Source organism: Thalassophryne amazonica, chromosome 3 (assembly GCF_902500255.1).
Source record: "Thalassophryne amazonica chromosome 3, fThaAma1.1, whole genome shotgun sequence".
NCBI classification, from domain to species: domain Eukaryota; kingdom Metazoa; phylum Chordata; class Actinopteri; order Batrachoidiformes; family Batrachoididae; genus Thalassophryne; species Thalassophryne amazonica.
The window spans coordinates 16,786,881-16,813,312 of NC_047105.1; the positions used below are offsets into that span (position 1 = coordinate 16,786,881).

Sequence of the window (26,432 nt, forward strand, 5' to 3'; positions counted from 1 at the left end):
ATCTTTAACACCAAGAAGTCCTTCTTTATCTTGTGAAAAGTTTTGTGGTTTCTTGTTGGACGCTGTACTGTGAAAAAGGAAAATGATACAGTTTCAAGAGCCGCTTCATTTTTAAAAAAATGCATAACAGATCTGTTCACGTGTCAAACATATCGACTGGACAGCGTCTAATGTACTTGCAGTGTGTCCTGTGCAAGTTAGCAGAGTGGGACTCACTCTAGGACTATAAATGACTTAGATCAAAGCAAAAAAAAAGAAGATATCCATAGGATGCATCAATACCGTGGCTCATCTGGAAGGGGCATTTTTACTCGAGGCCAAAATATGGGTATCGGGTATTGCGAAGGCCAAAATATGGCCATCGTCTATCCGTCTGTCCATCCATTGCATAAGTCCAGTCCTATTACTGCCAGGGTCTTCAAATTCACAGCAACCATTGTTGGGACACAGACCTTGGACAAGTTCAAAAATGGCTGACCTTGACCTATTTCAAGAGTTGAAAAGGTCACTGTTGTGGGCTGGGGTGTTTGGCTGGCTTGGTTTTTGTTTTCTGTTTCTCCCACCAGGTGGTATGCATTCAGGACTGAGTGGCTGAGCATTAGGACCTCACCCTGAACACCTGAGGCTTGTCATCAGGACTCACAGCTGTGGTGTATTTTGTCTTGATCAGAGATTGCTGCATTTAAACCTTGAATGCACAGTGCGTGATTGCCAGAGACTCGACCTTGTGAGCAGACGTGTGAGATCGACGTCAGGAGAACAATCTCACCATCACGGACGCAGAGAACGCTCCAGGTTTGACGCCACAGTCTGTGAAGGAGGATTGGGTGAGGTCTCACGCTCTTCAGCACACTTCCTGAGGTAATTTGGTTTTGGTGACTTTTATGAAGTAATGACAGTGGATTTGGTGTCCCTCACACCTTGTGTTATTGAGCTGTCATGTTATGCTAATTGTCTAATCAGCTTCTGCTGCAGTGGAGATTTGAACTGAGTTGTTCCGTGCCTGCAGGGTGAGAAGCTGATGTATAGATTTAAGCCAGGAAGTGTTTGCTGATTGCGTGCACCTTTGAGTTGTGTCTCTCTGTGTGGAGTTGGACTCACCTCCATGTTTTCTTTCTTCACAGACTTGGTTTGTCGCGGCCACCTGGGGGGTGTCGGCGGGGTCCCTGGGTCCGAACTGCTGTGGCTCCGGACCGTTTGCGCTGTTGAGAGCGCGCCATGTTTCCACCTCACCAGACCGCGGACTTTTTAGTTGTTTAGCACGTCACTCACTGTTATGTTTATTAAATTCTGTTATCTTTTGAACCGTGCTCTGCTTATTTTATGCTGGGTCCTTTCAAACGCTGGGTCGGTGCTCCGACCGCGTCCGAAACATAACAGTCACATTCTGTTTCCCATTTTGATGCTCATTTTAGCATTGCGTTATATTTCTGTTTGCATATACTGCACTTGTCGGCAGCAAGATGCTGCTGTTTTAACTTTTCAACCAACAACGTTTCAAAGCAGGAATCCCTGTGGCTATTTTGCCGCCAGTGAGAAGCAGCGTTGTGCCCGCTGCTCATGAATATCATCAAGAGGAGGTGCCGTAATTTCATAAGGTGGGAATTCGAGGATGTCAAAGAGTGTATAAGATGTTCCTGAAGGACATTTTATTCCACCAGGAAAAGCGGCATCTTTGTGAGAAATGCAGGTGTTTAGCACGCGGCGGTGAGTCAAGGTGAAGCATCGCCTCCTGCTCGCAGAGTACAGAGGCGGAGGAGTGCCTTTATTTGGTCCAAGTGAGGATAATAATGAGGACTGACTGATGGCTTCAGCAAACAGCACGAGGAGGTTATTTACATTACACAGTGGCTTGGTGGAGAGCCACTGCTTCAGAGGAAATATCGGGGTCACAACGGCCTGAAGGAACAGCCTCTGTAGAGGAGTCGGAGGTGCAGATTCATTAAAAATACATATGTGACAGCACAGTAACAAATGAACGTGCTTGTGCTGTGGTCCTCTACTCCGTCCCTGTGGTCATTCATCATATGCACTCATTGAAGCACCACAGTCGTGTTCTCTATTCATTATTCTCTCTCTAGTTTTCTATCAGTTTCTGCTGTGCTCCCTCACCTTTTTCTCACGGGGAAATAAAACTGAAGGTTATTCCGCTGCAGCTGAGAGTTATTGTTTGTTATGGAGAGAGTTAGTTCTCATGTATTAAACAATTAAGGCAGGACACACCTTTGCTGCATTTGTCGTTTTTTTTTTTTTTTTTTTGGCATTGTAAGGAAAATGAAAAATCCTGCCTCAAGGGCAGCATTTTTAAACTGTAATATTTTCATCACATAATCATTGGGGGGTGGGGGGGGTGGGGGGGGTTGTCATTAAAAATACAAAGGATAAAGAAAAAAATACATTTTAATTAGCTCCATTTGAAAATTGGGTCACCCTTAAGAAATAAAATACTATAACATTGAAAAGAGCAAATACAGCAGAATTAAGGGTAAAACTATAAATGGTTCAAATGAAGATGAAAATACAGCGTTTACTACTTTGCCTTTGGTATCAAAGATTTCTCTCTGGCTAATGAGACGCAGCACAGGGGCCGGTGCATGTACAAACTGCACTCTCTGACTGTAGCCTTTATGAAATGTTACAAAATTCATAATCTGGAATGGATGCACATTCAATGAACTGTCCAGCAGGTGCCAGTGTGTTCAGCATTCACCTTCTTCGTTCATGCTTTTCCATCAGAGGGCATTGCACTGCTCACCACCACCTGCTAAGTATGTCGGATTATTTTTTAACCAACATTTCAAGATTATATCGTTCATAGCGAGATGGGTTTCCATTACCCTCCAAATTGAACAATTTGATTGAAGTCACGAATTGAAAATCTGCATACTGGAAAGGTGATGTTAAAAAAAAATACAAAAACATTTTTTTTATGCTCACATGAGGTGGTTTTCAGATGATTTGAAAAAGCCGTATTTTGCACAACTGCAATGGAAACACTTTTTCTGCAATTACATGTCACATGATGTACAGTTTGAGTCACATGACAGTCTAAAATCCATAGCACAGTATGTCTGGACAGAGGTAGCGCTTGTTATCAAATCCACGAACATTACACATTGGTGAGTTGCGACATTAGTGAGGTATGACCACTGGATCAATTTTTGTTATGTTACAGGAAGAAACCTCAAGCAGACCAGACTGTGTGGAGTGGCCATCTGCTGTGGTCATTCTGTGAAAACAAAGACTGAAAGGTTATCTCAGTAGAACATCCAGTAGATGCCTCATGGCAGCATTATGAAGAAGCTAAACATAATGTGTCTGGAAAGCTGTGCCTAGTGTGTTACTTTATTTTGATTCAAGTGTTCTGCAGGGTCAGAAAACTTGGCCGGCAACCCCTCTGCTAATTTGAGAACACCGGTGTTAATTAAAGCCTTTGTAAATCATGGAACATTGTTCTTTGCAAACCGCTCAATAAGTGACATGAGATATGATAATAATAATAATATGATAATGATATGAGAAAGTAAAAAATAAATAAGTAAATAAATCCCAAACCCAATATATCTGCCTACGTATACATAAAAAATGGCAATGATTCCAAACATTTCATGATACGGGGCAGGAATAGAGTTAAATTGAACACCAACTAAGCAGGTAGCCAGGACTCAGAGGAGTTGATACACAAATCAAGGAGCTTTAATACTCCAAGGTGAACGCAGAATATAATAACTGAGACAATGTGATATGACAGTGAGGGACCCAGGAGGAAGGACAAAAAGCAGGAACACCGTGGACGCAGAAGACACCAAAAATACTTGCAACTGTCGAGCAACACGGAATCGTCTAAGACTTACAATACTAACCATAACAATACGATACTGATACAATCGACCTGCACCTGAACAGAAAACAAGCAGTGACTAGAAAGACAGAAGTAATGACTAACAGGTGTGCTGGAAACAAGAAGGTGGAATCACAGACGCACATCAAAGAACAAAACACAGAGATACAATAAATAAAATGGCAATAACCGGAAATGGAAAACTAATGCTGACAACAAAAGGTGAGTAAAAAATAACAGTAAAAAAAAAAAAAAAAAAAAAAAAAACCCACAGAAAAAGAAGAATAACACACAGAAATAAAATACAACCTGGGAGGTAAAATATTATGACACTAATAATGAAACATTACAGATATCAAACATACATAACAATCAAAACAAAACCATGAACACAATCAAAGCCAGAATGCAACAGATCTAAAACGAGGAACTAAAAATAACCCGAAGTACAAGCACACAGATCAGGTGGAACGTCGGGACACCTCTCAGACAGAGAACAGGAACAAGCCGGTTTATGGTGAAATAACGTTCTTTCCATTTCCAGATTATGGCCCCAACAATGCTCACTGGAACATTCACAAATTTGGAAATCCTTCTGTTATCAGGCTGGTTGGTGAGAGACGGTTGGACACAAATGCACGGTTCGAACAAACAGCTCTGGTTGTAAAAAGGTTTTACTTGTGAGGAAAGCAGTGGTCGGTGCATGAATAGGCAGTCCAGAAAATACAGCAGTACAAAAATCATCAGGCTAGGCGTGGTTGATCAAACAGGCAGGACGTCAGCCAGCAACACAGTGAGGCAGGTAGGACAATGGAACAGAGCTGGGATGAGGCACAAGGCACATCAATCTGGTGAGGGACTAAAACACCCATTGAGCTTATATAACCCCAGGTGATGAGCTGCAAATCAGGAACAAGTGTACATGGAAAGCACCAGAAAAAGGGAATGGCCAGAGAGAGTGAAGCACCCACCACCAAGAACTAAGAGACAGACAAGAGAGATAGAGACAGACAGACCCAAGCAGAAAAACCCAGCAAGAGAATAAACATATAGAAAACCACTGAAAGAAAAAAATAACAGACCAAAAAATAAAAACAAATAACTAGCCAGAAAATCAAACCCTGACATCTGTAACCAATGACATCATCGTGTTTTGCAACAAAAAGGTCGTGAATATCTTGAGAGAGCTCTTTACTTTTATCCATAATGAAATGTTTCTTGTGTGACATCTTGGTAATGAGGTACCTTTTTATAGGCCATCAATTGGGACTGAGCCAGCTGATATTAATTTGCACTCACAAAGGGCAGGATTGCTTTTGAAGTACTGACAGACATAACTTCATTTGTGGACATTTATGGTTTCATTTCTTTGTATGTATGGATTACGTTGGTTGTTAGCGACATCTGGTAAAAATTTCATGTCAGTAGCACCTTTGGAAAAATATTTTCTGAGGAAAATGGTGGCATGTTCAATACTTATTTTACTCGGTGTACATCAGTCAGGCTCTAGTGAGCTTGCTAAAAAAAAGTGTACAATATGACCCTATTCATAGGTTCATTTCTGTCATTTATTTTCCACTGCCATATGCTACTCAACATTTCAGACTCATACGTCGATCTGTGCTCATGAATTCTGGGTAGAAATTGATGAGAAGGATGTTGGGGGCTACCATCATTAACCTGCTGTATCGTGATGCAGCTCCAGATAATTGGTAGAACTGCAGAGCAATCACTGACGTGCTCTGCAGCAAGTCCTGGGTCAGTTTTCAATCTTCTGCTTTCAGCTGTCAGGCTTTCCTCACACCTTTCAGCTTTTCTATTTGTCTTCTTTCTGCGTGCAGCTTTTATTTTATTTCACCCAACAAATGAAAGTAACCACTTCCTTGTCTAATGGTGAGGGATTTGCTGATTCCCAGTCCTGCTGGTTGCTATGGACAGGGGAGTAATTGGAATCAATTTTGATGCCGTTATCACCAGAGGCAGACACATGCTGCCAAAGTGTGAAAAGGTCAAAGGTTAGGAGTAGTGCACTCCCTGGGGGGAGCCTAAATGCTAGAGGTATAAAAATATCATTCCTGAATTAGTTTCACATTTGGAAATTGGTTTCATCGACAGAGGGTTTTTGCGTTCCCAATGAAGGGCAGGAAAACCGTCAGGAAATCTCTCAGGTTCTCTCTCCTGTGCACCCAATTAGCATCACAAAGGTCAAAGCACATCAATATTCTTTATCACCCACTGACCATAATTAAGTGATGAATCATAGCCATGGGTGTTAATTTGACCTCAGCTGCTTTGAAACTCATTTTCTTGGCCTACATGTGGAACTGCGCTCAAAGATCTGCTCATCGTCCTTCCTGAGAAGACAGAAAATGGAGTGATTGGAAGATGAGAGAATGGAAAAAGGATTAGAGGTTAAAGAGAACGCATGGAAAAGGAGCATTAAGGTAAAATAACAAATAATTAAAAACTAGAGAGGCATTCGGTAGAGTGAACACGACCTTCAACCTTATGAGTCTATAAATGGACCTACTTCCAGAACAAATGTTAAAGATTTCTATTTCACACCAGGAAAAGAAGAGCACAAGTAAATGAGATATACTTTATTGATCTCACAGTGGAGAAATTATGTTTACACTCCAGTTACCTCAGACAGCAATTAGTCCACAATTATTACTTGTTTACCGTAATAATGGCACACATCAGAATTAAAGACAACACATACACATTTGACATTGTTTATGTGCACTAAGTTTGAAGAAGTCCATTATCTGAATTGAGGCAAAGTGGGTGAAGGCCACGCAGCAACCCTGAGATGCACCGCTGTCAGCTTGGGGGGAAGAATGGGGGCTGCAGCTAAAACTGCACCGCCCCTGCCGAAGGGGAAAGGAGTGACGTTTAGCAGGCGCCAGAAAGGGGAGTGTTGCTGGGGGATAGGAGGCGGGTGGGGGGAGGGAATGGAGCATGCTTCAGTCCTGTGAAAAGCAGTTTATTGTCTTTGTGAGTTGAGATAAGAAACAGCCAATGTTCCCCAGGCCGAAAAAAATTCCTCTGGAGGAAAACAGTTGGGCAATTTGACCCTCAAGCTTGATAAGCCTTTAATGCAATGGTTTGAGCAGTGAAAAACACTTTTTAACAGTTCCTCTTGCACAAACAAATCCCAGTTATGAATTAAGAATATTCACAGCCTCTGAAATCTTCAACTTCAACTGCAAGGCACGCATCTGCTCCAAGATGTCATCCAATTTGCGTCTGAGTTCAAGAGTCATTGCAGTCTGACAATGCACTACCTTGCCAACCTTGTTAATCATGATGGACAAGCGAGGGGCTGTGGTTCTTGATGCTGCCGTCTTGCCAATTTTCCGGTAGATCAGGGCAGCACATAAGCCAAAAAGTACCAGCCCTGCTACCATAAGACCAAAAATGAATAAATCCTTGACTTCCTCAACGGAGAAAGGTGCCAAGCATGCAATATGCCAAGACCCCCAGGAGTCGAGAACATAGCCCGCAGGATACGTTCCATCCCCGGTTCCCCGGTCCTGACCTTCTTGTAGAAAAAATGGTGTCAATAGCGTTCAGAGACTAGCTGATCAATTCCATGGTTAATCCAATAGTAGTCCAATAGATCCAGAATCAAAAATAATTTGAGGAATTCACAGTCTGGTGAAGTAGGGACATGAAGGTTAAAGCAGAGAACAGAGATAAGGGAGAGTGGAGGATATGCGACCGCCCTCGTTGGAGTCTCAAGCTTAGTAACTAAGCCATGTACATCCATGAGTGTCTGTGGTCTGAATTTAACTTTGTGACTTTAATTTCAATAGTCAGTTTCATTCATTCATTTTGTAAACTCACTTACTCCAGTGGGGCTGGAATCTATCCTGGTGGTCATTGGGCGTGAAGCAGGGTACACCCTGGATGAGACACCAGTCCATCGCAGGGCCACTTGTAGACAGACAAACACATTAACATGCACAATTTAAAGTTTTCTGTTCACCTAACCTGCATGTTTTTGGAAGAGGGAGGAAGCTAGAGGGAACCGATGCAAACACGGGGAGAACATGAAAACTCCACACAGAAAGGCTGCAGGTGGGAATCAATCCCACAACTTTCTTGCTGTGAGGCAACAGTACTAACCACTAAGCCACCATGCTGCCCAATAGCAGAGGTGTAAAACTCCAGCTTCAGAAAGTAAAAACCCTCCCATGTGTTGCTTCTACCTGTTCGCCGAAAACAGGTGATCTCAATAATTAGCTGATGCACCTGCCTGAAGAACTGAATTAATTAAAATCAGCTGGTTTATTATGAAGATGGAACAAATATGTGGTTAGACTCTTACTTTCTGAAGCGAGAGTTTTCCACCTCTGCCCAATAGTCAGTTTCAATTTGTGGAATTCCCAAAGCTTTAGTTCCAGTATGTTTGGATACAGGAGAGGTCAGCCCCATGCTAATCCGGCCCCTGGCTAATCCTACCACAAACCCCTACAGGCGGACGGATGAAAAATCCTTCTTTACATTGCGTTCCAGTAAAATCCTTCTAAATGAGCTTTACGCAATAATTTTGATAAAAATATATAAAAGTACATTTCACAGATTTCAACTCAAAAAGTCTGCACAACAGCGAGATATAAATGCAAGAAAAATTTTTTTTTTACTGAGAAGCGGAACCCCATGTGATCCTTCTGGACCAATCACTGCTCGGCTTTCACATCCTAGCAGTGTGTAAACAACGTGGTGAGTGAGGCTCACTGGCTAGAGAATGAGAAATGAAATGCTTTTTTCACCATGAATCCATAAATAATGAGAAATCCAGCCCAGTGACTGCAGCGAGGTTGATTAAGGCTGTCAATTTCTGTAAATTCTGGCGAAATGGAGGGAAGTCATTTCATGATGTCACAGAACACCCCAACTTTGGGTTTCATCCAACATGTTATCGTCAACTCACTGACATAAAATTGATCGCCATGGTACATTAGGAGAATATTTCATAATATTTTTGGGCCCATTGTTGATGGAGTACTTGAAAGGCCCTGTTTACCTGTTTAAAGGGTTCTTCCTTTAAATGTACATGGATGCTTGTGGTCACTGTGCAGAGCACAGAACATATATACATGTACATTTAGTGCGATTTTAATTGAATATATTTGTACCCAGTATTTAAATGAGATCCTCCTCACTGCTCAGGATGAAAAGCGTGTAGCAGTGAAAAGAACCAAAGATCAAGATGATGCTGCATTGAATGACCCACCAGCCAAACAAACAAACAAACAAACAAACAAACAAACAAACAAACAAACAAACAAACAAACAAACAAACAAACAAACAAACAAACAAACAAACAAACAGTGTTAGTACCAGCCTGGTTCAGACATCAACTATTTTGCCAGCAACCTGTATCATATGCAATAAAGTGGACAAGTGGATAATCACCGGTGTGTTTGTTACAGTTCATGAATTCCATGTAAAGAGTTCAGATGCAAAACCCAGTAAGTTTTTTTTTTTTTAAATGGAGAAAAATGCAGTTGAAAATTAAGATTTAAAGGAAACCATATTCGGAAATGCAAAGACTTTCATCAATAAAATGAAAACATGTTGGCCTCAACTAAAAATTGATGGTTTTGGAGATAATGCATTTGAACCCTTCATGTGATCCCTATGTTTGTCTTGATAAGAGTTAGGCCCAGTGCCGACACTGAGCCCGTTACCTTATTAACATCAAATGTATCAAATCAAAACACTGCAGGCTTTTACTTCTAACTTCTGCAAGTCGTGCCAAGAGAACTTTTCAGCTGCAACAAAATTGGTTTGGTATGTCGTTACTGTTTGTATGTTAGCACATGAATGCACTGCAATTATTTTGCATTTCGCCAATTTCTCACCATTATGACATCTCTTTGTATTTTTCCATAGATTGTGACATTGAAAGCTGTCTTTTTTTTTTAGTTTGCAGGTTTTCCGTGTTTCCTAAATTCAAAGCAAATTATTTTTCTTCTGTGATTCAGTTGTGTTGGTGAGCTCCATCTTATCATTACTGTTCTCATCGCAATTCATTTAAATTCTCTTTTGGAAGATCATTTTGTCAGGAATAATGGAACCTGGCAGAGCAGCAACAGATGGACGACCTGCATGGAGACAACTTATTTTAAATTATGTGCTCTACATTTGCGCTATAGACAAAGAAAGCATGGAAAAGGTTTTTGCTATAACAGCAGAAAAGGAAAACAGGAATTTAGAAATGAATCTGAATTGTAATAACATTTATGACATTTAATTTGTTTTGGAAGGGGGGGGGGGGGTTCTTCTTCTATCAACATGTAAAAAGTTGATATTTTTTAAAAATGAAAAGTTACAAGTGCTATAAGTCTACACAAGTCAAACATATCTAAAAACATGCAGGGGGAAAAAACGCGAGACGAGATCCAGATTACTTTCTTTTAACTTTGAACAGATTATCAAGAATAATTTTCAATAAATAAATGGATCAAATAAAATTATCATGGCTGTTTGAGTAGAATATATATATATATATATATATATATATATATATATATATATATATATATATATATATATAAAGTAACTGAAAGACAGGTCAATAATACACATCAATCTGCATGAATTGGCATGTCTAATATCATTTATAATATAATATATAATATAACGCTGACATCCCATGACCTTCTTGCTGTGAGGCATCAGTGCTCACCACTTGGCCACCGTACCGTGGCTGGAGACGTAACCCGAGTTGGACTGACTTTCATCATAGGCCTTCATTTGCTTCATGCTATGGAACCTGGTGATAAGCACTGGATACCAATGGGAATCAGAGCCTATATATAGGATTTGCTTCTTCTCCGGCACTGCAGAACATCACCGTGTCATATGATATTAAAACCTGCAATCAGATGGTCTACAATCCCAATTCCAATTAAGTTGGGACTTTGTGTAAAATGTAAATAAAAACAGAATACAATGATTTGCAAATCCTCTTCAACCTATATTCACACCACAAAGACAAGATATTTAAGGTTAAAACTGATAAACGTTATTGTTTTTGTGCAAATATTTGCTCATTTTGAAATGGATGCCTGCAACACGTTTCAAAAAACCTTGGACAGTTGTATGTTTACCACTGTGTTACATCACCTTTCCTTCTAACAACACTCAATAAGTGTTTGGGAACTGAGGACACTAATTGTTGAAGCTTTGTAGGTGGAATTCTTTCCCATTCTTGCTTGATGTATGACTTCAGTTGTTCAACAGTCTGGGGTCTCCATTGCTGTATTTTGCGCCTCATAATGCGCCACATTTTCAATGGATGACAGGTCTGGACTGCAGGCAGGCCAGTCTAGTACCCGCACTCTTTTACTACGAAGCCACGCTGTTGTTTGGACTAATTGGCTGAAGGCTTCACTGGTGCTCATGACATGTGACGTCTTGCTATTTTGAGAACTTCACATTTTCTGTCTCCTATTCCTCTCAAAGGGGATGCAAATAATTGATCTCCTTCTGGCAGCTATAAGGTCACCATAAACGTTAAACTGTGACTTGAAAAAGGCTAATGCCGCCACATCTGCCATTGCTGTCACGTCACTGGTGCTATGGGATGTATAATTTGTCTGAGTTTAAGGTGATCTCGTTATACTCTATCCCTACAGTTGCCGGCAATTCACTCAGGACTACCAAGTCGGTGGGAGTTGATCTGGAATAATGTTATATTCAGTTTCTTCATTTAGTTGCACATTGCTTTATGACATCGGAAATCTTTTTTTACTTCTGCCACATTGTTTATGGCATTTTATTGAGTTTATTGTCATTGCAATAACAACAAAACTTCGTTGGTAACAAACAGTCAGTAGCAGCATTTATTATTACATACGAAAAGAGAATAAATAAAGATAACATTGACATTGATTTTAACATTTTCATTAATTAACAAGCGCGTCGTGCTCATAGAGCTCAAACCTCTGCCAACACTCATTTCCAATTCCACACACTGACCTTGGAAAAAATTTTTTCAAGGTCAAAGTCCTGTTAGAAGTGGCTTTTCATTAGCTAAAATATAATACAAAATATAGATCAAAAGGGCTTTTCAATATCCGCTCAATCAGCAATCCGGATCAGATTCTGATCAGACTTTGTCAGGTGATGGTGAGTGCCAGTCTGCACCATACTTTCAAATATGAGAGTGATTGGTGCACTTTAGATTAAGATATAATGTAAAATATACATTAAATGGAGTTTTCAATGTTAAATTTAAATGGCCATAAAATCTGTAATGTGGATCAGATCCGGATCAAACCTTGTCAGTTGATAAAGGATACTGTCCTACATCAGGCTCTGAAATATGAAAGAAATGTGATCTTTCCTGACAGAGTAATTTTTGAAAATTTGTTCAATGTTAAAGATAGGGACTTTTCCAATTTTCCAATATTTTCCCTGACTTTGACCTCTGACCTATCATCTTGAAAACTGAATTTGTTCTTGACTATTTGGATATGAATCTTCTGTAAAAATTTCCTAATGATATATGAAAAATTGTGCACTCCAGGCTGTTCACAAACAGGCAAAGAAACAAACAGGGGTGAAAACATAACCTCCTCCAAATTTCTTGCTGGAGGTAAAAATCCACTACATCCACTCCAAAATATATCTGTTTCTTTCTTCACCCACGTTGTGCCTCTCCACTATGTTTAATGAAAATCAGTTAAGTTGTTTTTCACTTTTTCAAATGTTTGTGAAAATGTAATCTGTTGTAGGAAAAATATGACTCAGTTATTGAGTATTGCTTTGGTCTGGATTCACGTTATTATGAAGTTTGACTTCTCTGCCGTCAAACCTGCAGCCTGTGAAAGTCTGGATGTTATTTTTCCTTACGTGCTTCAGCCAGGTCCCATGAGAGGTGCTGGATATTCTATACCACAGTTATGAAGGACTACAAATGGCTGATTTCAACAGCTTCAATTTCAATAATAAGATTTCAATAACAGCTCTGACAAGTTGACTTCCTTTTATTGCATCGAATAACAAATGCAGCGGATGAGCGTGTCCTTGACTTGTAGGATTCACAGGTGTGAGCCCAAGGACGCATGCAAGGCTCAGGAGAGGAAGCACCGCGGCAACATATTAATCAACAGCTTGTTGGCCTGCGGGTCATAATCCCCTGTTCCTCCTCCTTTCCATTACTCCTCCTCTTCATTCACAGCCACACTCTCCCATTTTGGTCTGGCACGTAGCACAAAAGGAATAACAGAAGAATAAAGTTGTACAAAAATAAAACCAGTCAGTGACTCAAGGGGGACTGTACCGAGCAGCTCTGCTGCCGAGCGAAGCGAAGATGACAGACAAGTTAGAGTGTGTTCTCGTAGCCCATCCATTTCAGTTTTCCTGACTGCAAACAGGAAGTTCAATATGGCTGACCAAGGTGCATGATGGGAGAGCTTTTTCCCCAGATACATGTAGAAACGGCATTACCTGGTTACCGCATTTGTTTTGCCGTCTTCACGCTGGACACCAACGAAAGGCCAGCGTAGGGATACACACAGCATTACCGCCGTAACTCTATAGCTTCGATCAACAAAGTAGTTTGGAAAAATTAATAAGCCAGTTTTGAGTTTCTCCGGTTCCCACGTCAGTGCATTCAAACTGGCTGCCAACGCCGTTCACGCTGGTAAGAAGACAGTGTTTTTGAAGCAACATAACAGCTTAAAGAGCCAAAAGAAGTCACGGTGTGGACAGAAAATGGTATGAAAACATTTCTAAAGTCAGTACTTTCGCTCATCCTTTGGCTTCCCTCAAGGGTTTATTCTGGGCCATTTTTTTCAGTCGATATGATCCAATTTGGCAAACATTGGTATGTTAATGTTAAATTCTGAAGAATGACTGAACACCCTTCAGTTAAATAAATAAATGAATAAATAAGTAAATAATTTGGGTTATTTGGAAGTTATCTATCTACTCTTGTTAAGCCTTTTACATGGACATTTAGCGTTTTCTTTTTTAAAAGATAAATACAGTTGTTAAATCTATTTTTTCCATCTTAGGACTATTGAAAATTAACCCCTTAACACCTGAATTTATATAGCTGTATATAAAACAATGTTTTGTGTGTTTTTGCCTTTAAGTAGATGGTAAATAATGTTGAGATTATTAATTACACTTTTGCACAAAAATAAATAGTAATTTTGGTATTTTGGTAATAATTTATGTTATAATGTTATAATAATAATAATGGTATGTTGCAAATTTGCGACAACAGGCATACTGGTCAATTTGGTATGTTGCATATTTGAGTCAAATATTGTAGCATATATGCAACAATAGGCGTTAAGAGGTTAAACATCTTCTCATATTACCCAATGTTAAAAAAGTTATCCACTTATTCATGTCCCTTATACTTCCATCCATCCATTTTCTATACCCGCTTATTCCAGTGTTAAGGGTCACATGGGATGGGTGGGGTTGGAGCTTATCCCAGCAGTCATAGGGCATGAGGCGAGGTACACCCTCGACAGGATGCCAGTCTATGGCAGGCCCACATAGAGACAGATCCCTTATACTTAAACTGGAACAAACCATTCAACTGCCATCCATCTTCAGCTTGTCCAACATGCAGCCAGCCTGCTGACTGGAACAACTCCTGTCCCTTAGCCTCACTACACTGGCTTCCAGTCCAGTTCGGGATTCAGTACAAGACTCACATGTTCTTGAGACCAATGAGTGCTGATCATCAACAGCTGACTTGTAATGACTAGTGCAACGATGAACGGGACTGGGGGCTAAGGTAAGCATCCAAATCTATCAATCATCTTAAAAACTTTAGTTTGATAAACATGCCCATTTTGACCTTTGTAGTGATCGTCCCCATGCTACCAGATACGTCGAATGACATCTGACTTAGTGGCGACAAGAAGTAGTTTAGATTGCCCCGTACAATAACATTATGTTTGTGTTCTGTATCAATATGGCACCTGTTTTTGTCCTGAGTGAAAAGCTATACCCTAAAAACGTGTGAATTCCCCTTGTAAGTACAGAATGGCATGCAGGAATCAATCCAGCAACCTTTCCGTACTGTAGGTTTATTCTGGTACATAATCAAGTAAATTGGCATTAAGGGCAAGGGACACAACTGTAAATTGATTTTTGGCTGTCAGCCCCTCTTATTTTTGCCAAAGTTTAACTTCTCAAATGAATAATCCATCTGCAACTGTATGATGGCCTGCGCTCTCAGGACATCATACAGTTGCAGGTCCTCAGAGTCAGAACCGAACTGGGCAAAAAGGCTGTTAAATTTTCTGCCCCGTCGACCTGGAATGATGTGCAGAAGGACTTGAAATGGACACACCTTATATCTCTGGGGAAATTTAAGGCAATTATAAGAGACAGAGAAATAAGCTCTGTTGGATCTTGTGACTGCACTGGGCAATCATGAAATTCCACTCTTGTTGCAATGTGTGAAATTGTGACTGTATTTTATTTGTGTTTTGTGTGTTTGCTGTAATTTTTGTGCTGCCCTCTTGGCCAAGACACGCTTGAAAAAGAAAATCTCAATGAGTTTTTTTTTTAAATCTGGTTAAATAAAGGACATTATTGATTTATTGCTAAACAGTCAAGACCTTGCTGCACATATGAACAGCTTTTGTCACTATCTCGTGGACAATGTGAGCACTGTGGGGCTTCTGTACACTTCCTACAACCCCAGTTCCAATGAAGATGGGATGTTGTGTGAAATGTAAATAAAAACAGAATCCAATGATTTGCAAATCCTCTTCAACTTATATTCAATTGAATACACCACAAAGACAAGATATTTAATGTTAAACTGATAAATGTTGTTGCTTTTGTGCAAATATTTGCTCATTTTGAAAAGGATGCCTACAACACATTTCAAAAAAGTTGGGACGGGGCAACAAAAGACTGGGAAAATTGATGAATGCTCAAAGAACACCTAATTGGAAATAGGTGAGTGTCATGATTGGGTATAAAAGGAGCATCTTCAAAAGGCTCAGCCATTCACAAGCAAAGATGGGGCAAGGATCACCACTTTGTGAACAACTGCGTCAACAGTCAACAGTTTAAGAACAATGTTTCTCAACTTTCAATCGCAAGGCATTTAGGGATTCCATCAACTACAGTCCATAATATAATCAGAAGATTCAGAGAATCTGGAGAACTTTCTACACGTAAGTATCAGGTCTGGAAGATAGTTCAGGCTGGACACAAATGCAGGACTCTGACAACAGGCTGTATATGTAAAAACAGTTTACTGAAACAGTAAACGGGGTCCGGTACACAGAAAGGCAGTCCAACAGGAATAACAAAACTAGGAACATCAGGCAAAGGCGTGGTCGAGGAAACAAGCAGGTGGTCAAAAAACACATGAAGCAGGCCAAACAAGAAAACAAGATACAGAGCTGGAGAGAAGGCACTTGGCGCATCAATCTAGCGAGGGAGTAAAGCAAAATGAGGAGCTTAAATACACCCAGGTGATGAGGTGCAGATTGAGAGCAGGTGTGCATGGAATACACCAGAATGATGGTGTGGCCAGAGAGAGGGAAACACCCACCACCAAGAGCCAGCAGAGACAGACAAGAGAAGAAGTGACAGACAGACCCAAAGAGGAAAAACTCCAACAAGAGAACAAACAAAACAGAAAACAACTGAAAAAACACAAAGCCAAGAAATAAAAGCAGACAAAACTCAATTCCTGACAGTAAGCAGCAAGGCAGAAAACCAACATTGAATGCCTGTGACCTTCGATTCCTCAGGCGGCACTGCATTAAAAACCGACATCATTGTGTAAAGGATCTTACCGCGTGGGCTCAGGAAAACTTCAGAAAACCATTGTCAGTTAACACAGTTCATCACTACATCTATAAGTGCAAGTTAAAACTCTACCATGCAAAGCGAAAGCCATACATCAACAACATCCAGAAACGCCGCCACCTTCTCTGGGCCCGAGCTCATTTGAAATGGACAGAAGCAAAGCGGAAAAGTGTGCTGTGGTCTGATGAGTCCACATTTCAAATTGTTTTTGGAAATCATGGACGTTGTGTCCTGAGGAAGAAGACCATCCAGATTGTTACCAGCGCAAAGTTCAAAAGCCAACATCTGTGATGGTATGGGGGTGTGCGAGTGCCCACGGCATGGGCAACTTACATATCTCATGGCACCATCAATGCTGAAAGGTACATCCAGGTTTTGGAGCAACACATGCTGCCATCCAAGCAACATCTTTTTCAGGGACATCCCTGCTTATTTCAGCAAGACAATGCCAAGCCACATTCTGCACGTGTTACAACAGCGTGGCTACATAGTAAAAGAGTGCGGGTACTAGACTGGCCTGCCTGCAGTCCAGACCTGTCACCCATTGAAAATGTGTGGCGCATTATGAAGCGCAAAATACGACAACGGATCCCCCGGACTGTTGAACAACTAAAGTTGTACATCAAGCAAGAATGGGAAAGAATTCCACCTACAAAGCTTCAACAATTAGTGTCCTCAGTTCCCAAACACTTATTGAGTGTTGTTAGAAGGAAAGGTGATGTAACACAGTGATAAACATACCACTGTCCCAGCTTTTTTGAAACATGTTGCAGGCATCCATCTTAAAATGAGCAAATATTTGCACAAAAACAATAAAGTTTATCAGTTTGAACATTAAATATCTTGTCTTTGTGGTGTATTCAATTGAATATAGGTTGATGAAAATTTGCAAATTGTATTCTGTTTTTATTTACATTTTACACCACGTCCCAACTTCATTGGAATTGGGGTTGTACTTGAAACCAAAAATTAACTACACTCTACTCACATTACTACTTTCTAAACTATAAAAGTGAAAGTTTATTCACAAGTGTAAGTTGTGCTTCTCAAGAGCAATTGCTGTCATTCTATCTGTGCTGCAAAACCTTCTGCGTCCTAAAACTCAAGAACCATAAAACCCTCAAAATTGAAATGTTTATACCAGTAATATGTATGTATTTGTGCTGATTTTGGATGGTGGGCTCAGACACCAAAAGTGCTGGTATGTTCCTTTGAGAAACTTTCAGAAAGCTCAGCTCTTGTACACAAGTCTCTGAGATGTCAAGAAACAGGAACATTTAACACTTTCAAAAGAGAAGTATAAAAGATGGAAGTGAAGCAACCAGTTGTTGTGGTGAAATAACAGTATGCATGTTTCTTTACAATCAGCTGCAATCACCATTACACAACATGCACACAAAACCTTGCATCTGCATTTATTTAATGTCACTGCATAAAGCTTTAAATATTTTACATGGAACATTTCCAAGTTAAACACACACACACACACACACACACACACACACACACACACACACACACACACACACACACACACACACACACACACACACACACACACACACACACACACACACACACACACACACACACACACACACACAAAACCCATTTAACATTTGCCAAGGCACACATATACGCTTGTTTCATTGGACCTATTTTAACAACTCAACATAATAATAAATATTATAGTCACATTTATGACACTGTAAAGCTGACAGGAAAAGATTTGACATGTAGAAATACTTTATCTTCACAGTAAATAGCTCATTCCTCAATCACTGTACAAATTGTAAATTTGGCTCTTTAAAAAAAAATTGAACTGCATAGAAAGTTTATTTAAAAAATTGGCTGCCCTTCATCTTGTCCATCATCAAATTGTTGCTCATAATCACATTGCCTGAAATAAAGCTGTGTATATCTAGAAACTGCAGTTTTGGTTTTCACTGTCATGGTCCAGTACTGAGTTAGAAAACTCACACGGGCATGGGCTAAATAACTCGACAATGGAATGGTACGGCCCAAACACACAAGCAGAAGTCAATAGATGACTTGTAACTTAGTGTCAAACCGTGTTGCCAAAGCAACAGGCTAATGTAGGACACCAAGTGTATAATCAGTCGTTTAAAAATGTCTTAAATACAAGGTCTGTTAGAAAAGTATCCGACCTTATTATTTTTTTCAAAAACCATATGGATTTGAATCACGTGTGATTACATCAGACATGCTTGAACCCTCGTGGGCATGCAAGAGTTTTTTCACGCCTGTCGGTTACGTCATTCGCCTGTGGGCAGTCTTTGAGTGAGGAGTCGCCCACCCTCTCGTCGATTTTTCATTGTTTAGGAATGGCTCAGAGACTGCTGTTTTGTTTGATAAAATTTTTTTCAAAACTGTAAGGCACAACTGAGTGGACACCATTCGATAAATTCAGCTGGTTTTCGGTAAAAGTTTTAACGGCTGATGACCGCGGGGGGTCGCGACAGGAAAAACACCTCAGTTGGAAACCTTAACGGACAAGTTGGAACATGCCCAAGCTGTTAAACAATTTCTCAGTTACTCACTTGTTGAAAGCCATCAAAAGCCGCCTGAATTTTACAAATGGTTTTCAACACAGAGGTGTTTTTCCTGTTGCGGCGCACACAGATTCGCCGAGTCATCACAGAAACGACTCGGCGAATTTGCGCGCACATCTTTCATTACAAAATGTCCTTAAACAGTGGAATGTCCGCATAAAGTCCTCATACCGGCCTCTTCTGAATCTTCTCTGTTCTCTCACAATGTCCTGGGTAAATTAAGCCTTAAATTAGGATGTTTTCAGGTCAAAACAGGCCGACGACGGCGCCTGGAAGTGCTGCGCAATGTCCCGCTCCGTGGGAAGTCCTTACAGCGACAGAAACACCCCATAATCTCTCATCAGCCGTTAAACTTTTCATCAAAAACCAGCTAAATTTCTCAAATAGTGTCCACTCGGATATTCCTCACAGGTCCAGAAAAAATTTTGATAAAGCAACGCGCGCCGTCTCGAGCAGCGTGTGAAACAAAGGAATTCAGCCGAGAGGGCGGGACCACATCTCACTCAAGGCCTGCCCACAGGGAAATGACGTCACCGACACACGTGAAAAAACTCACGCATGCGCACGAGGGTTCAAGCATGATTGGTGTAATCGCACGTCATTCAAATCCATATAGTTAAAAAAAAATAAAAGGGTCGGTTTCTTATCTAATACACCTCGTATACACACATGTACATCTTTAGGAATCTTATCCATGATACTCAACACTTCTAATGATATTTTCATCTATTCTGTGGTGACAAGAAGCAGTTTATTTTGAGGGTTACAGCTTGTATAGCTGTTTGAATTGTGATGGAGTCGGCGTTGTAACTCAGTACTTGACTGATCAAAATCATTTTCGTCAAGAGCAAATAATTGAACCCTAAAACCTCCAAAAATAAGACCCAGATTGAAAAAAAATCCTGGAGTTGCCCTGTACCTACAAATAATTTATTCATGTGTTCATGTTTATTCACATTAAAATTATTTTTTTCAATGTATGCCTACTTTAATTGTAGAGTGTTTCTGGCATTCCATTAAAATTTGGTTAAGTTTAAACATACATGATGGGTTTTATGAGAAAATATGCACATGGGCCACTGGAGCCGACAGCCCACACTGCATCAGACGATATCACATATTGTGGAAATTTCACCATCCTTCAGTGTGCATTAAATAATGTACACATTACAGAAGGTAGCGCCTATAAGTCATTCATCCCAGTTCAGAACACTGACTCAGTGTTCAAACATTATGGTACACTGTGAAACCTGATAAGTTTAACTGTAAACAAAACAAAACAAACAAACAAACAAACGGGTGCAAAACAAACAGATGCTATTAAGTTTTTTAAGTGGTAACAAATTTTTTTTTAAGTTAAAGAAAGAAACATTCTTTATGTAGTAGCTTTAAAAAGGAAGTAAATAAAGTTTATTTTATATAGTACGTTTGAAGATAAAATCACAAAGTACTTTACAACAACAATAAAATAAAAATAGAAATACAGAAATTACAGCAGTAACATTAAACAAATTAAAAGAAAAGCCCGTACAAGTGGGTCTTGAGCTTCTCTTTAAACGTTTCAACAGTGTCCACAGATCACACATGAAGTGAAGTACATTCTATATATATATATATATATGCAAACCTGATTTAAAAACTATGCTTTAGTAGCTGCTTTTGTGCATGATTAGTGGCGTCAAACTCGTGAGCGAATTTGCAACTTTTGCGGAATCTATCAATACGAAATATGCAGATTGTAAAAAAAGTGATATAATAGATTAAATATGAGGTCAGATTTGGATTCAGCACCCCAAAATTACCCTAAATCAGTTCTCAAAGTCCATGCAAGAAAAAAATTAATGTTTTGTTGACCAGTGTTATTGATAGTACACATGGGCCAATTGTGTGGATCACCATTTTGAATAATGAGGTAGGTGTGACATCAATTGGGCAGAAGGGGGCAAAAAATTACTTGGTGCCACATAATTATTACCCGAGGCCAAACATATGGCCATCGGGTATTGTAAAAACCTGGCGTCCATCCGTCTGTCTGTTCGTCCGTCCGTCTGTGTACAGCACAAATCCAGTTCTATTACTGCCACTGCCATTCTTGGGACACAGACATTGGACAAGTTTGAAGATGGCTAACCTTGACATATTTTAAGAGGTATCTTGAGAGGTTAAAAACTCACATTCTGTGTGAACCTGTTCTGTTTTGTTTTTGAGTGGCAGGCGTGACAGTGTTTCTCATATATTATGTAAAAGCTAGTGAGAAATAAACATCTAAAATTGAAAATGCCATTTTTGGAACCTAACAACACCTCTGAACTTATTTTGTAGACATTAGCATGGTGATGTCACAGGCTGGTAGCTAGCTGCAAAACTCAGTTTCTTTGTATGTAAATATATCCTCTTTTACATATATTCCGTAAAAGATAGTGAGAAATAAACACTTCTAAAACTGAAAACATCATTTTTGGAACCTAATAACACCTCTGAACTTATTTCGTGGATGTTAGCATGGTGATGTCACAGGCTGGTAGCTAGCTGCAAAACTGTTTTGCTTGTGTAAATAGATCCTCTTTGTCATATATTATGTGAAAGCTAGTGAGAAATAAACACTTCTAAAACCGAAAACAGCATTTTTGGAACATAACAACACCTCTGAACTTATTTTGCGGATGTTAGCATGGTGATGTCACAGGCTGGTAGCTAGCTGCAAAAATGTGTTGCTTGTGTGTAAACAGATCCTCTTTGTCATATATTATGTGAAAGCTAGTGAGAAATAAACACTTCTAAAACCGAAAACACCGTTTTTGGAACCTAATAACACCTCTGAACTTATTTCGTGGATGTTACTATGGTGACATCACAGGGTAGTAGCTAACTTCCTATCCGGTTGTTAAGCACTGCCGTAACGCATCACGTGATAAATCTGTTTCCGGGTCCAAAGACCTGCAAGTTTACAAATAAAGTTACGTCTGTTTGATCCTTTTAAGGATTTACAGTTTAAGTTTAGTTTGTGTTTACATTGTGCGCAAACCTCTGTCCCTCCCTTCTCCGCCTCCACCTCCGTTAACCGCATTCGGCTGGTTCTATGGTCAGAACACTTAATAAAACTTTTTTTTTCTTTTACTTTACATATTTTATTATGCACAGGTAAAATATACATGTCTGTTTGTTAATAAAAAATTATTTATTACAATAAACAGGACGTTAAAGTGCAAACTTCACTTTCTCCCCGAATGACATGAACAGGAAGCGATCGCAGCTTGCAGCAACTCCCATTGAAAATAATGGAGAAACAACCTGAGTGTCTGACATTTTTACATAAAACAAACGCAGTAACAACGTCTAAAAACCCAGTTAATATATCCAGGAGAGTTTTAGGCACAATATACAAAGAGTTTTATGTTGTGATGTTAATGCTGTTGTCCATGTGCAGCGGTTTAAGTGCAGCCTGATCAGATCGTCTCAGTGCAGTTCTCAATGTTAATAACAGCGCGCCTTTTTTGTTTGGAGCCGGAAGTTGAAAATCACATGATGCGTTACATCACACTTAACCAGATGGCATTAAATTTGTCTCATTAATACCAGCAAATGCACAGAGTGAGCTACAAATATTCCTTGATTTGCACAACTTCCGTTTTTGTCAAAACCTCATGTACACGCACATGCAAAGCCTCCTGCAAATGATATAAAAACGTAAATATTGTTTTTGATTGACTGACTGATAGAGGGGCTTTATTGAACATGTACAAATTGTATGTAAGACAACACAATCTTATTTATTAATTAAACAACTTCAAATTATAAAGAACACAAGGCTCATACAGCCGAGGGTATTTTAGCTTTGCATTATATTTATTATTATTATTTTTTTTAATGGAATAAGTTTCAACATTTTTTTCTTTTAGTTAATTCAACTTATCGGGTTTTACAGTGTACCAGAAAGCAAAAACTCCAACGGAAAAACAAGTCATAACAGGAAAATACAGTCATCTAGCAAACAAGAAAAGAAACTTTAAGTGCCACATTTACTAGGAAAACAAATTTTTTTTTGGGGGGGCTACAGACTCAAAACGATTCCTGTGTATTTATTTAGCAGTTAACAGCTCAGCAAAGCATCTTTAAAGAATAAACTGAAACAATTTGAAATTTGCCACATTTTTTTTTGTTTTTTGTCTAAAGCCCAAGTACACAGGTTTTATAGTGCTGGAACCTGCCGCAGAGCAGGTGTGTAACCCCCAGGTCCAGTGTGGGACTCGTTCTAAATTTGCCCTCAAGCACTCCTGCTAGGGGGCAAGGCGAAGCAAGAAGAAAGCTGTAATGTTCACCGTGTTGGTTTCCTCGTATCTGCGGACTTCTGCTTTGCTGTCTTAGGTCTGGTTTGCAGAGTTGGAAGGCTGATTCTGGTGGTCAATCGACTCGTAGGCACTTCTGTTTCGTGTTACAGTCGGGAAGCCTGCAGAGACAAAACTAAAGTCTTCAACACATATTTACCCCCTACAGCGCAAATGTTTTATTCATAATCACCGGCTAATCAAGCCTCTGATTTCAAGCACAGACTATTACTGTACTAAAAACTCCTTCCTTAAATGTATTATTAGTACATTTATCTAATCAGCTATGCCACTGGAGGGGTATACTCTGATGATCACGCTGTCTCTACTGTTTGGTCCAGTAATTATTTGTACAGTGAAATCATTTTTGTGGGTGTACAACACCACATTGGAGCCAAAATAAAGCAAACAAGATGTGCTTGTAGTGTTGACTTTTAGCTTTTAATTCAAGGAATTTAACAAAAAAGTCACTTTAACCATTTAGGAATAACAACCATTTTTCCACATACAGTAGTAAAAAGAAGACGAGTGAGGAAAGCCACCAAAACACACATGACAAATCGAAAAGAGATATAGGCTTGTGTGGATGTGGCTGGATAATGTGGTGATCGAAATAAGTGGCGTGATGCACTTTTTCTCCACTCACAGACACAGAAAACTTATTTCCTTAATTAACAGCTGTCATGGGTGTTTCGGTGGTTACCTTGACTAGTCTCTTCCTTGCACAGTCACTCAGTTTTTGAGAACTCCCTACGTCAGAGAGATTTACCATACAGTACCACACTGTTGTTCTTAATATGCCATACTGTATTTCTTAATGTTGTTATTTGTCTTTTGGTTGCTTCCAGTTCCTTAAAGTCACTGAAGCAGATCCAGCACAGATCTGCATTGGGATTTGGCAATATTACATATTTTTAGTTTGTCCAGTTATTTATGGTCTAGACCTGGGAACCTTCTTTTTTGGACGTAGGTGAACTGACCTCTTGGCCACCATGCTGCCCTTTTGCAGGATAGCTTAAGACCACCTAACACGATTTTGATCAAATTTGGCAGGTATACTGGGCCTGAAGATGGGAAGAGATTATTTAATTTAGGTTATGATTAGTCAACAATTAAGGTCAGGAAGGAGAAAGTCAAATTTCTGGCTCCATGCTAATAAACAGGAAAATGGTTCATTTTATGCAAATGAGTTTATTATTATTGTTGTTGTTGTTTATTGCCTCACACCCTATGAAATGGTAAATGGACTGCATTTATATAGCGCTTCTCCATCTGCATCAGACGCTCAAAGCACTTTACAATTATGCCTCACATTCACCCCGATGTCAGGGTGCTGCCATACAAGGCGCTCACTACACACCGGGAGCAATAGGGGATTAAAGGCCTTGCCCAAGGGCCCTTAGTGATTTTCCAGTCAGGCGGGGATTTGAACCCATGATCTTCTGGACTCAAGCCTCCACTGGCTCCACTGGCCCCTTGATCCTTGATTGGAGGTAGCAGGTGTGGAAAATGAATGAAGTACAGTGCATCTGGAAAGTATTTACAGCGCTTCACTTTGTCCACATTTTGTATGTGGAAAAAGTGAGAATGACTCAAACGCCTTATTCAAAAATGGGTGAAATTCATTTTTTCCTTGAAATTCGACACACAATACTCCATAATGACAATCTGAAAAACGTTTTTTGAGATCTTTGCAAATATATTAAAAATAAAATAATAAAAAAAAACTAATAAATCACATGTAGTCACAGCCTTTGCCTTGAAGCTCAAAATTGAACTCAGGTGCATCCTGTTTCCACTGACTATCCTTGAGCTGTTTCTACAGCTTAATTGGAGTCCACGTGGTAAGAATTCAGTTGATTGGACATGATTTGGAAAGACACACACCTGTCTACATATAAGGTCCCACAGTTGACAGTGCATGTCAGAGCACAAACCAAGCATGAAGTCAAAGGAAATGTCTGTAGACCTCCGAGACAGGATTGTCTCAAGGCACAAATCTGGGGAAGGGTACAGAAACATTTCTGCTGCTTTGAAGGTCCCAATGAGCACAGTGGCCTCCATCATCTATAAATGGACACATTAGAAATATTATTAGGACTGCTTTCTTCCATCTGCGAAATATAGCGAAGATTCATCCCATCCTGTCTATGGCTGATGCTGAGATCCTGATTCATGCATTTGTTTCTTCTAGATTCGGCTACTGCAATGTTCTGTTTTCTGATTTACTGCAGTCCAGCATTAGGGGCCTCCGATTGGTTCAAAATGCTGCAGCCAGAGTTTTGACACGAAGCAGAAAGTTCAACCACATTACACCCATTTTGGCATCCCTTCACTGGCTTCCTGTACCAGTGAGATCAGATTTTAAGGTTCTGCTACTGGCCAATAAAACTGTTCACAGACTGGCACCTCCCTACTTAGCTGACCTAATTAAACCTTACGTACCGGCCCAAGCTCTGCTTTCTCAGGGTGCAGGTCTACTTTGTCTCCCTAGGGTGAATAAAAAGTCTGCGGATCACAGAGCTTTCTCCTATCATGCCCCTGTTCTGTGGAATGATCTCCCTGCATCAATAAAACAGTAAGATTCTGTGAAGACTTATTTTCCCTTTCGTATGGCTAGCATACTGGCATAGCTGTTGCTATGCTTTTTACCATTTGAATTTCATTTTATTAGTAAAGAGATCAAGTCGCAGCCTCAACTTTATCTAAAGTCTGGGTCTTTTAGTGAAGCTTTGGGCTAGTGGCCGGCGATCACCTTATTATTTCTTTTGTTTTTGTTGTTGCTTAATGCTGACAAATTATACTGTATTTGTTGTCTTTCTGATGCCTGATTCTGACCTCTGTTTAAGGTGCGGCTCCATCAAGAGATGGGT

The 26,432-nt window shown here is 39.8% G+C and overlaps 1 protein-coding gene and 1 long non-coding RNA gene across 3 annotated transcripts in view; both read right to left on the reverse strand.

Moving 5' to 3' along the window:
- Positions 1–18,059: 18,059 nt before the first annotated feature.
- LOC117506378 lies at positions 18,060–21,423 on the reverse strand. The gene is made up of 2 exons (XR_004559446.1): positions 19,900–21,423; positions 18,060–18,809 (listed from the first exon to the last, which is right to left on the reverse strand). It is a non-coding gene; the product is annotated as an uncharacterized LOC117506378 (long non-coding RNA).
- Positions 21,424–23,271: 1,848 nt separating this feature from the next.
- The window catches only part of agtrap (angiotensin II receptor-associated protein), a 35,649-nt gene continuing 32,488 nt past the window's right edge, over positions 23,272–26,432 (reverse strand). For both annotated transcript variants that reach the window (XR_004559447.1, XM_034165882.1), the window contains one exon: positions 23,272–23,681. Coding sequence is in view for 1 of the 2 variants with exons in the window: in XM_034165882.1 (XP_034021773.1) it covers positions 23,596–23,681 (86 nt within the window). In the remaining variant the exon portion in view is untranslated. The remainder of the gene's footprint in view (positions 23,682–26,432) is intronic.